The sequence below is a fragment of the Engraulis encrasicolus genome, chromosome 21 (genome assembly GCF_034702125.1).
Source record: "Engraulis encrasicolus isolate BLACKSEA-1 chromosome 21, IST_EnEncr_1.0, whole genome shotgun sequence".
In the NCBI taxonomy this organism is placed as follows: Eukaryota; Metazoa; Chordata; class Actinopteri; order Clupeiformes; family Engraulidae; genus Engraulis; species Engraulis encrasicolus.
Genome location: NC_085877.1, coordinates 17159735 through 17172693, shown reverse-complemented (window position 1 = coordinate 17172693; position 12959 = coordinate 17159735). Strand labels below are relative to the sequence as shown.

At 41.9% G+C, this 12959-nt stretch overlaps 1 protein-coding gene across 1 annotated transcript; it reads right to left on the bottom strand.

Annotated features, from left to right (window-relative positions):
- Window positions 1–7634: 7634 nt before the first annotated feature.
- On the bottom strand, window positions 7635–12137 carry LOC134438085 (uncharacterized). Its single transcript, XM_063187670.1, has 8 exons — window positions 12044–12137; window positions 11256–11443; window positions 10388–10524; window positions 9648–9741; window positions 9147–9476; window positions 8856–9027; window positions 8306–8445; window positions 7635–7958 (listed from the first exon to the last, which is right to left on the bottom strand). The coding sequence occupies exons 1-8, from the start codon at window positions 12135–12137 to the stop codon at window positions 7635–7637; spliced, it is 1479 nt and encodes a 492-aa protein (XP_063043740.1).
- Between the last annotated feature and the right edge of the window lie 822 nt (window positions 12138–12959).

The following is a 12959-nucleotide window of genomic DNA, read 5'->3' as shown; positions in this document are numbered from 1 at the left end:
CAGGATAGGCAAAGACGTTAGGATGAGGCAATTTGCAGTAGCCTAATTTAGTTACACACGCATAGTAAGTATAAACACACACACACACACACACACACACACACACACACACACACACACACACGTGACAGCGCAGCTTATGTTTCTGTGTACGAGTTATTGAGCTTGTGAAGGATGGTTGCCTGATGGTCTTGTTAACTTATTATTTATAAAAATGCGACATCGCCGACAGCACTGAGTTATATCAGCTGTCAATCAATGCCGTGCGGAGAGAGAGAGAGAGAGAGAGAAAGCGAGATAGAGAGAAAGTTTAAGTTTCCAACTTGCTGCAGCATTCCAACGGGACTCCGCGTGCTTTATTCGCGCTCTGCTTGCCTTCATTGCCCGTTTGACAGCGCCAGGTTAAACTGAAAATGAACAGCGATTTGGGAGGTGGTCACCAAGCAATCTGCGCGAGAGAGTTACACCAGGCGCGAAAATGAACAGCGATTTGCAATGTGGTCACCAACAATGCAATCTGTGCGAGAGAGTTACACCAGGCGCGTGCACGCATCATTCACAATGTATGATGGAATTACTCGTTTGATGTGGACAAGATAATTTATTGGTCTCCGCCATTGAGTGTGGTGGCGTTGTTGTGAAGGATGTTTGCCGAATTAGGTTAAGTTTCGGCGCTCTTTTCTCTGCTGATAGACGACCCCAGCCATTTAGAATGTAAAGCCGTCTATTCTTAAAACAATGCAAAACGCCACCAATGAAAATGTGAACAAACGTCCATAAAAATGACAGCCAATGCATTTTCAAATAAGATCTGGGATTGATTTTCGCGGCTCACTTCTGAGGGGAAATGTGGCTTGCTGCTTGCCCGATTCAAATTTGTCAGTAGGCTAAATAAACAACGACGCATGGGGTGCCGGGTCAGCCAGATGGAAAAAAAGAGATCTTGATGTAGACGTGCCCATAGCCTTGCCTACTTGGCGTGATGCAGATGACTGTGCTACGTGTTCATTGAATATGTATGTAGGCATGGCAGATTTTAAATGCAGGTCTGTTGATTGTGTTGGGCTATAATATTTTTTCTATAACCTTGCGAGTCGCCAAGTCAGGCGTCTCGCGAGCTGCGCAATGAGTAACAGGGCTATAAGCTAACCCCGAAGAACAGTAGCCTGTTTGGCCCTCCAAGAGAATGCCATTTCCCCTGATGTCCATGCGGTCAATATAAAATCAGGAAAGGTTGCACGCACATAGTTACAACTGTAGCCTACAGTAAAAGTGACACCAATTAAGAACCTACTGTACGTGAAGGACATGACATGTCACAGCGGACAAAATAGTAACAGGAAACCTCTCAGCCCCTACCTTACACTCCACGTAGCGTGTGTGTCTTCTTAGTTATCCATATTATGGTCCTTGCTAGCCTCATGCTGCTAATGTAATCCTTGGCGAACAATGCAGTGACAAACTTCGTCATTTTATGTTCAACATTCAAGACAGCCTCGAAGGCATGGCCTACACTAGGCCTACAGCAAAAGACCATGCGTTCACGGACAACTGTTGATTTGGCAAGCAAGTTCACTCGGCATCCCTGCTCGGCTGACTCGGAGTGGGCGTCCAAATGTTGCCACTGGTAACTGGCGCGTGCATACAGCCAATAATAATCACTGGCACAGTAGCCTACCAACATTTTCATTTATGCATATTCAATTACTTAATTTTTAAGCACAAAACTGCCTTTCACAATGTCTGTTTGCTTCAAGCCCGAGCCCGACCCGAGTCCGACAGATATTCTATTTTTGTTGTCCGAGTCCGGCCCGGCCCGTCGGGTTCCGACCAGGCCCGTCGGGCTTCGGTCGGGTTGCCATGCTCTAACGCACACACGCACACGCACACGCACACACACACATACCCAATGGTCGCTGTTGTAAGCCTCGTACAGTCGCATACATGATCAGCGCTTTTGTATCACAGGGATGCATGCAAAAACTCTTTGGTGCGATGAGCTATTTCAATATAAAGTGAAATGTACACCAACCCAACATTGTCATCATCATTAGTCCTGTGTGGTCAATGCCACTAAGGCTGATGAGTACTGTATTTACCCACACGGCGGACTGCAGTTGGTGTCTGATGCCCTGGTCTGTAGACCAGGGGTGTTAAACACGAGGCCCGGAGGCCAGATGTGGCCCGCCAGATGTTTAAATCTGGCCCCAGACTTGTAGAAGAAAAAATAACTAAGAATGTCAAAAAAGTAGATCTCTAACCCATTATGAAGTGTCTGAGATTTCAGGTCGTCAGTACTTGAGAACGAGTCTGCCTCTTTTTTGCTTGCCATTTAGTCAATGCCCCGGATATGGCCATTGACATCCTCCTCCAGATGATTGAGTCGTGATGTGATTCCGATATGAAGCAGCAATTTGCAACACTTCACCATTTTGTTACTGGTCCAGTTACCGGCCCACTTGAGATCAAATTGGCTCTAAGTAGACCGAATTTGACAACCCCGTTGTAGGCTATTTTGAGTAGGGACACTGCCGTTATAATGGGAAGAAGGAACCACATGTGCAGCTGCCAAAAGCCATACAGTGAAATTGGATGGTCTGATGATCACGTCCCATTGAGTAACAGGTTACTGTGCCTGCTTACAGTTAAGGTGGAGTAGTGGATATTTTTAGTAGTTTTTTCCATGCTGCCCATTCCCAAATGTTACCTTTTTCATGAATACTTACCACCACCATCAAATTCTAAGTGTGATATTACTGGGAAAATCACTCTTTTCATAAATGAAAAGGTGGGTCTTCTCCATGTCCTCCATTTTGAATTTCCAGAAATAGACACATTTACCTGCAAAACTACTGTACTTACTCATACGCATGTTATTAAATACTAGTTTATAACTTAAGTGGCAGGTTGGATTGGCATTACTTGCCTGTGGGCACTGGGACCCAGCGGAAGTGCGTTCAGACTATACATTTCGTAAATAGTTCTAACCGTGAGATGCCAGGGGACCATTCTATCATTGGCGCTGAATTCAGTGGCGCTTACGCGCAAAAGCGGACTTTCAACTAACAGCAGCTTAAACTTGAGGCAGACGCCGTTCCACCACTGAGGATCAGCTGCGTCTTGGCTAGTTTCACTTCAGCCGCGCTCATCAAAGCTGGCGTTGCGCTCGTGCACGTTGTACATGGGAAGTCCATATCGACGATTGTCGAAAATGCAATCATGTTGTAGACTCGGGCATGCCTTGTCAAATCAAGTCTTTATCAGAGATATTAGGCGACCATCTGTAGGTGAGCGGTAACGCAACCGCACTTTGATTGAGAGACCCGCGTTCAATCCCCACCGTGCGCAATGACAGATCATAACGCAATCATCAAAGGGAGAGCCTCGTCCGAACCTCGATTGCCATCATTTCAATGCGCAAAAATAAAATGCTTGCATCATCTAAGGTGTTTTAATTTTATCTCTCAGAAGAATTTGTTTTATGATAAATTAAGGCATATCTAGGTAAAACGTTAGGCAGAGATCATTGAATCATTGCAATGCAAACTCTAAGCGTAGGCGTCTGGAAGGCTGTTGTGAAGACGTTTTTTATTTATTGCCTATGCTGAAAATAGCCTAAAGGTCTACATTTAAGGTAGGCCTATTGGTAGACCTATTGCTTAACAGCAAATGAAGCCAGCCACAAAGCGACATCAAATAGGCAAAAGTATCTTATGAAGTTTTCATTTCTAACATGTTGCAAGACTTGAACCCGGGGCGACCACATGTTACGCAGCGCACCTGCCCACTGGGCCATTCACATCTTCGTCTACATGAAAGGAATTGTCCAATATCATCTTAGTAAATCAAAACTATAAATGGTTTAAAAATGTGCTGATTATCAGAAATCCCCTGAAATGAAAGACAATGGCAATTATTGCAGTTTTACTGGCATTATCACACCATAGACTATTAAAATAATGTGACTGGTTCGCTTTGATCTCGTAAAATGATGGCGGGAATCAAGCGGAACGTGCCCGTTGTGACAGCTGTTTCCTACAGGTTCATGTTTTTTGCAACACTGATTCATTTAGCCTGGTGTTAAACCTGGGAGCTACCAGGTTAACGTTGGAGCATAAATTACCGTGGCAACTCAGCTGAGTTTCAGGTTAGCAAGACTGATGGAACGGATCTGCGTCTAAAAATAGCGCAGTTTACCGACTTGAACTCGGATTTGGGGTTAGCGCCGTTGATGGAATGGTCCCCAGGTATGGACTCACCTGGGCTCGCTGGTGTTATTTGGCAGGTGCAGTGTTGCTGTGGGGTGGTGTGAGGACCCCCTGGCCATCGTGTGTGCCTTCTCTGTAGGCCTGAGTGAAGGTAGGCTTCGTTGTTGGCCTGGGCTTAACATCAGTTAATACTAGTTTGAACGCTTGTTAATTGGTGTTGTTTTGCCTTAGCATCCCATTAGGTATGGCAGCAGTGGAACGTGCATGAATTCCTAGCCTGCCCTGCATATACGCCCTCAGGTAAGCTGTCGTGTAATGTTTTAATGAAGTGAACATGTTTTAACTAAAGTTACTGTAGTGAAGCCCAAATACTAATGCCCTTTTTGTGATCTAGGTTGGAGACACGTCTAACACCGTGTTAGAGTGGGACATTGGGGTTGGGGACACCACCGTCTTTCCCATACTGTGTTTTGTTTGTTTTCATATGTAGGGTATACGAGCTCGTAGTGAATGGTGTCTGTTGCGTGGTTGTTCTGGGGCTGCCATTACAGTTTCCCTGGTGTAGCCTAACATAGTGGCCTGTTTGGCTAACCCAAAGCGCTGCTATGTTGTGAACCTGGTGTGCCGTGATTTTTCCCAAGTTTGCCGTGTCATTCTATTTTACTTTTATCTTTGTGTTTGGTTTGTTTTATTACTTTGTGTTTTCATCTGTACTTCTATTTTCCCAACGTAGCTGAGTGCCCGTGTCTATTAATTGGCGGCCCTAACATACACTAGTGTAGCCAATGTAATTATCCAGCCTGCGATGTAAAACCATTGTTGTCAGACTTACTTGTGAAACCGAGCTGCCACGTTTTGCATGTCCGAAAACATCCACGGTTTAAAATATTGATCAAGAGAACAAAAGAGAAAATAAAGAAATGCATATGTTTACAACTGTGTCCTCATTGAACATCTAGAACCTGTCGGGGAAGTTGATTTGTATCACATCTGGGTTGTCTCGCCTTAAACGAGACTGGCGCAGTCACTTTGCAACTCTGATTAAATAAAAGTTGGAGATCTTGATAAACACCACTCCGCTACACTTAAATATACTTGGAAATAGGCAGCATTTCAGTGAGCAGCATAGTTGTAAATTACTCTGGCCACAATCCTACATAGTGCACCTTTAAGGAAACCTGAGGGTTTTTCTCGCCTATCTTGCATGTACAGTAGATCTTCTCCCCAGCCTGTTTCTTTGTGTATACATGAGTTTAAGTGAAGCTGATGCAGCCTGGCTCTTCAATCAAACTGTTAGGCTACTGATGAGGATTGCTTGGTCTGTCAAGATCTTGTTCTGCATACCATGCCTGCCTGATTCCTCAGGCAAAGTCTTCATGACTGAGAATGAGAATAGGTAAGGAAGTGAGATTTGAGTAAGAACTTTTAAGCAGTCTACTGCAAGGCTAAACAAACACAAGATACACATGCTGTGTATTCCCAATGCTGTTATTGCTCAGATACTGTATTGTTTTGTGTTGTGTTTGTGTTGATGTTGATGTTGTGAGATGCAGATAGGCTATATTTTGTGTGCCTCCTCCAGGACTCCTCCTGTGGATGTGTAGATACACAGCAAAAATGCCAGTGTTAAATTAACTCTGAGGGTGTTAAATTTAACACCGGATGAGTGTGTATATGCGTCCACTCTTTTCAGTGTTAATTTTACACTAACACTGGTGTTAATGTTTTTACACTCAGATTTCGTTAATTTTTTAACACTGTGGGGAGTTAAAATGAACACTGACTAGCATATGTCTAGTGTCAGTGTTAATATTTTTACACTCAGCTATAGTTATTTCCAACACTTCAAGGAGTAAAAACCAACGCTGTTAAGTGTTAATTTTACACCACACTAGTGTATGTTTTACACTGAAATCTAGTAATTCCAACACTGTAGGGAGTTAAAATCTAACACCAGCTAGAGTCACTAGTACTCTCCACTAGTGTCATTTTAATAAAATGTTACACTACTGTGGTTGGAAATGCTACATTGACTTCCAATGCATTCAGACCAATAGGTGTAAAATTTGATTACTAATAAACCCACCCACCCACTAAACCCATCTAAATAAATACACAAGGCAAACACTTCTTCAGAAGATGTATCTTATTAAATGTCCACCACATCACATAAACAATGAACAAACAATGAAGTTTGCATGGATTCACATATAATTACCATATGGAAAAAGGTACACTTGATCATCTATGTCAATCGCAAGGTCTGTAGTAATATACTAATTCATTTTCACTGTGAAAACCTATATTTGGTGGAAACTAATGATTCATCAAACGCTTCATTCAGCACCTTATTCAGTTTGATCTGAAGAACATGTTCATGGTGAGAAAATATACCATGATTTTTAAAGTAGGACCAATCACTTATAGCTCTGCATAATCTCTCTTGGTTGTGAATCTGTTACAGTTCATTGCGACTAAACATTGATGAGAGACGCAGCGTTATGCACATACAAGTTATTCTATCTCTTCTTACATCAAAACAGATACCCAGAACAAATGCCTCATCCTTTTAGATTCTGTGTTCATATACGAAAATGGGTTTTCTAGTTGATCAAAACAACTTTCTCCAAAGTTTCTCTTGATGCATCAGAAGACAAACAATTAAAGGGGAACTTCTGGCAATGTCAATATTCTGTTGCATTGCTCACGCTACCCTTGACTTGTGAGTATCCGGTGATGCTACATTTTTTCGCTAGGCCCTTTCCCAGATCTGAGCTATTCTAATGGGGGCAGACATTGTTTACATTAAAAACCTTCTTAGCATACTCCTACTCCAAATATTGTCCCAAAAGGTATTGCTGTTTGCTAGTTCTCTGCTGATGTTGCATAACCTTTTGGATGTTACTGGGAAGAAATCATTTTTATTTTATTTTTTTTGAAATGTAAACAAACTCTGCCCCCATAACAATGACCAGGATTTCGGAAAAGACTGAAGAAAAGAAAAAAAATCTCAGGTACTGACAAGTTCAGGGTAGTGTGAGCATTACAACTGCATGTCGAAATTGGCAGAAGTTATCCTTTAACAGCAGCTATCTTTGTGTGAGCATGAACATCATTGACCAGTTCAACCATTGAATCAACTAGACATTGCAGTGCTCTCTGGAACACCTGAGGGTTGAACTTGAACAGTAAAAGAGCTGCACATGTCCCGAATAACTGCTGACATAATCTGGATCAATGTCTTTATGCACTCGAGAAAGGTGACGTTGGCTGGTTAAAACAACCAGGTTCTCCACAGTTCAATCGCAGAGACTTTGCGGGATACAATCCATGCTCAAACTTCAAATGTCAAAATGACATTGAACAACTGATATGGTGTAGTTTACAAAAGTGATGTGCACATTTCTGGTCAAAATGTACCTGTCTTCAAACCTCACAGTGAAGAAGCCTTGCTCGAATTTCTTTTACTCTGGGACTTTCTTTCACTTTGCCGACGTCAATGCCATACACAGTAGTTAAGATGAAGATGAAGAAGCTGGACAGGGCATCATCATACGACACAGCAAAAGCATAATGCGCCTTGAAGAGCTCATCAAAGGCAGCAACTGGGGTCTGCATCCTGCAGGGAATGGCCTTCTGGTCCAGGATGATGTAGAAGTCCTGGATGCAGTTGCTTCTTTCTCCGACACCGAGCAGAAAGGGCTGTCTGGGGCCAGTTTCTTTAAGGAAGGTCTCCATGCTTGATCCCACCTGTGAGTGAAAAAGTGAGTGTGAGTGATAATGTTTTTACTCAAGTCATTTTAATTCATGTGCGACTGACTGTATGAATGGATGTCTGGCCCCACGAGTGAGTGAGTGAGTGTGATGAAATGTTTTTTATTCATTTTAATTTATGTGCGAATGAATGTATGAGAGCAATACACAATTGGATGAATTAATGATGAATTCAAGGCATAGATCCATGAATGTACACAACATGTGTGTGATAAATGGATGGATTACTCTTTTTAAAAACGATTTAACTGCACCCCAAGAATTACAATGCCATATTGGCTCCTGAAAACCTTGCATCAGTGATGTACGTTGTAAAAAAGTACATTCATGAACTTGATTAGGCGTCGAGTAGCCTCCGAAGCACTCATCTTGCCACTCTTCTTGCCTTTAACTGTTGGAGGCAGGAGGTGAAGCAGAAGAAGGATGGCAGCCATCTCGGAATCCCACTCCTCAGAATGCCAGACTGCAGAAATAGAAGTGACACATTGCTGTATCAGTTACAGTTAAGTTTTCTTTAATTACATGATGGATTGAATATGGTTAACAGTAAGATGCAGTGTGTACAAATGTTATTTGTAGTAAAGGGGAGAAAAACATGAGAGAACACATCAATGTCCTATTTTCTTTTTGCACTGAAAGCATGAGTAATCTACTGTATCTAATCAGTGGGCTACGTATATGCACACATCCGCTACTTCCTGAAGTTTAGTTTGCTCGTGGTTCCCTGCCTTACATTACTGTATTTTACCATAGTTGTGGTGTCAGACACACAATTAATCAGTTGGTTCAATAATGTAAGACAGGAAGTCAGGAGCAGCCTCAAGTTCAGATAGTAGTGGATGTGTGCAGATTATTAAGATTATTAACACTTACCACAATCATCAGACTCTTGTTGTGCAGACAGAAGCAGCTCATCAACATGCGGACTCGGAGTTAGGTTCTTGCAGCAATCTGCGATGACTATAGGTTTGAAAAAGGTTGGCCACTTGGAGAGGAATTTACCAGACACCTCCTCACCAAAGATCATTGAGAAGTCTTGGTCAATCTTAAAACAGAAAAGATGAAGTGGAAGAGAACACAGTTGTCATGGAACAATAGGCATAAATTAAACAGTCAAGCAAAATAAGGCAACCACAAAATAGTCAGGAATGCATTTATGCTTACCAAGCCAGGCGTATCCAAGAATCTGGGAAAGAGATCCAGGACAGTAGAGGCACTTTCAGGGTTTTGAATGATTCTTTGTCTGTGCTGGAGTGTAGCCTTCATCTTATTTTTGACAAGGATTGTATCACTTGAGCGTTTCATCACTGATATGGCTTCCCTGCATTCATCCCCGGTCAACTGCTTCTCATCTGAATGGATACTGCGTGGAGTCTTGGGGCCCTCTTGGAAAGTTGTCTTGGATTTCTTGTGGTCTTGAGCAGAGGTCCGCTGAACAGTTATCAGCCTCCACGCTAGATAGCCAGAACCACCCTGATGATCATAAAAATGTTCCTGTTGATAAAGAAAAACAAACTCATATGACCTCATAAAAACAGGAAAACCTTTTCACAGACCCCAGTGAGACGAGGGATGCCACACCCAGGACTGCAGACTTGCTATTGACAAAAACAGTTTTAGAAATATACACAGATTATACAAGGATGCATTATGGTTTGCACTCACATATCCATTCTTGGAATCTGGGTCACTCAATTTTGGGAACAGTGTTGTAATCCCAAGTGCATAGAGGTTCCGCACATTTACCGGAGGTACCCTCCTAGGAAGAAAGAGATCACCAAAAAATGGAAAATTTAATTTAGAGTACTCACATTAATAGTTAACCCATTGATGCCTGATGCTGCATAGCGCAACATTGACCCTAGTGCCTGGAGATGCATTATGCCGCATTCGGGGTCATGGGCAGAGGCAATTCTAGGGTCAGGTGGGGTCCCGAGCAAAAATGCAAAAGAATGAACATTTGAACCAAAATCACCACTACTGTAATACAGTATGCGCTGTTATTCACTATCTAGGGGCTTGGGGGCCCCAAGCGACTGCCTGCCTTGCCTGGTCTGGTCATGGGTGCAAGAAGAGGGTCTTGACTTTTAAATGCAATTAATTTCATGTTTTTATGTGCAAGGGACGCTGAAATATTTTAAGTTTTTGTAGGTTTACAGCACCTTTTCCCAAATACAGCATTTAGTAGGTGTTTTCTGCAGGTGCTTGAGGCATCAATGGGTTAAGCAAAACATAAAAAACTGAATACATTCTGCAATAATACAAAAATGAATGAATATCAGATAATATCAGCTTAGTAAAATAAACAACTAAACTAAAACTGAAGAGCAAATTAAATAGCTGAGATAAAATAAAAACTAATCAGAAAAGAACCACAATCCAATATTGCAAGCGCATTCACTTACCCATGGTTCTCCACCATATCTGCCATAAGCATGTTGACCATCTTTCTTCTTGTAACATCACTGATGGTGCTTGTTTTCTTGTACTCTTCTAGTATTTCTTTTCCACCAGGCTTTGCACACAGAACAGCTCTAACATTCTGAAACGACAATTGCATATCATTCACACTGCAAGTACAGTAGGTATTTCATCTGATGTAACAGTTGTTTGGCATGATAAATGAGAATTAGCCATCATTGCAGAACTCTGCATCTTCAGTCCAACATCATATAGGTAGAACACCACACTAGAGTTGACACTGCAATTCTAGACAGCACAGGTAAACGGCACATGCACTCTCTCATCTTGTGTAGGTAGGCACTAGGCATCTTCAGTCAATGCAAATCAATGGAGAACACGCCCAACTCTGTCAAAAAATTGATTAAAACTGTGTGAATATGAAGTAACACATTAATCAAAGACCAGATTTGAAATGTCAGGATAAATATGTACTTAAATCATATGTGAGTTGACAAAATACATTTAAAAACCAAATTATATTTATTATGTAGATATTTAGCAATGTACTTCAACTATTGTCCTTGTATAGTGTGTTGATGGACATTTTCACATTATTAAGCCATTTTTTGACAGAGGTGAGCCTCCTCTCCATTCATTTCCATTTCTCATGTCTACCTTCAACAAATGTTTGCCATGGGTTGCCGTGAAGAGGGGGGTGGGGTGGGGGGGTGTCCACTCTAGTATTATGTTCTACCTCTATGTCCAACAACTACTGAAGTTACAGTACTAATATACTTATTGTGAAACTTAAAAACAAGGTTCGACATTGGTCTAATTGACTTCAGGGTCAATAGCATTTGGTTAGCTTACATCTTTTGCAACGTTGCCATCCAGGGGCCCTTCAATCAGCTGTCTTCTCCGAGTCTTTGTAGATTCCAGTATCACTGTTGAGTCAGAGCCCACAGAGCCTGATGATGACCCTTGGGATGCACATGATGGTGATGGGGACCAGTCTGATGAAGATGAGCCCTCTAAGAACGTCACCTCAGTATGGGTATCTAAGAGAAAATATAGCATTGTAAACACCTGACAATACACATCCACCATTTACAACTTGAGGACACTCCTGGTTTCCTGTCTGCCATTATTGGACAAACTGATTAATCCAGGTGTGTTTGGCCTCACAACTATGTTCAAACACAATAATATAAGACAGGAAAACAGTAGTGAATATGTGCATATAGCCTAGTGTCCAAGACAGGAGATGTGTTTCAGCTCAGTTTACCTTTTGTAGAAAACAAACTCAAAAATTAATTGCTTTAAACTATAAGCCTGCAATCACTTACCAGTACATTCCTCTGCCTTGAAAAGCACCCCTGGTGACTTTAAGAGTTCATCAAATATGTCTGAATCCACTTCCACATTAATGGAATCCTTCAGCCTTAAAGAAGCAGAATCTGGCAAATTGAATTTCGCCAGCACTGAAACACAAAATACTGTCAATAAGAAAGGTTTGGGAACAACAACCATGCATCGAGCAAAGTTGATGGACAATAAATACACTGGAGTTAGTAGGAAATATATCTGCAGTTTCCAACAAAGACACTGTAAAACCTTAAAAGCACAAATAATGACAGTCAAATTAGCCTAACAGTTACCTGCTTGCAAAAACAGTGAGTAACTGTACTCCTCCTCGGCCTGTGGTACCCTGACCCATTTGCTGACTCCTTTATATTCTACAGCCACCAGCATGTTGCTTTAAAGACAAACATGGCATTACTCGAGGTATTCCTTAAGTATTACATTGATTTACACACAGTGATCCTCACCCTAGTGTGGGGAGGAGGGTGGGTGACTGAACACTACAATTAGGCCTACAGTGACAAGTTCCAAGTTTCCAATACATAACAGACAACGTGACACTGACTCTGATGAAGGAAATTACAATTAATACTGTTAAAAAAAACTTCCTGTCCTGTGTGGTGCTGTGTTTTGTGAGCAAACATGTGCAACACGCAGAGAGCTTTCACCTGTCAAGGCTAACTTTTTTTTTTTAACCAAGCCAACCGAGGGTCTGCAACGCGCAAGACGCTCGCACTAACTCTCTTCATGTGTAAAGCACTCATAGAACTAATACAATTGTATTGTTTCTACGGAAAGCGCTCAACATGATCAGACAAAGACCACGATTTCATAAAGGTAGTTATGGAGCTGTAGTTTTACATGATGGAGCACCGAACACAGACCTCAACTTGGTCGCGCTCACAACAGCTGGTTCTAGAGCTAGTGTTGATATGGGGGGTGACTTGTCTTGTTCAAGTCATTCATCATGAAAATACGGGGAAAATCACGTCGCTCACTGGTTTATTATGGGGCGCACGATTTAACTACCATGCCGTTCCATATTTCAAGGGACCGTGGCAACGATTGCAGACCCAAAACGCTGATGTATTATCAATAAACGTTCATAGGAAACCGAAATGTAGTATCAGTTAGTTCAACCCTACACCAAGTTACCAAACTAGCCACATTGCATTGGCTACTTGCAACGTATTTTGTACATATGCAGTGTCG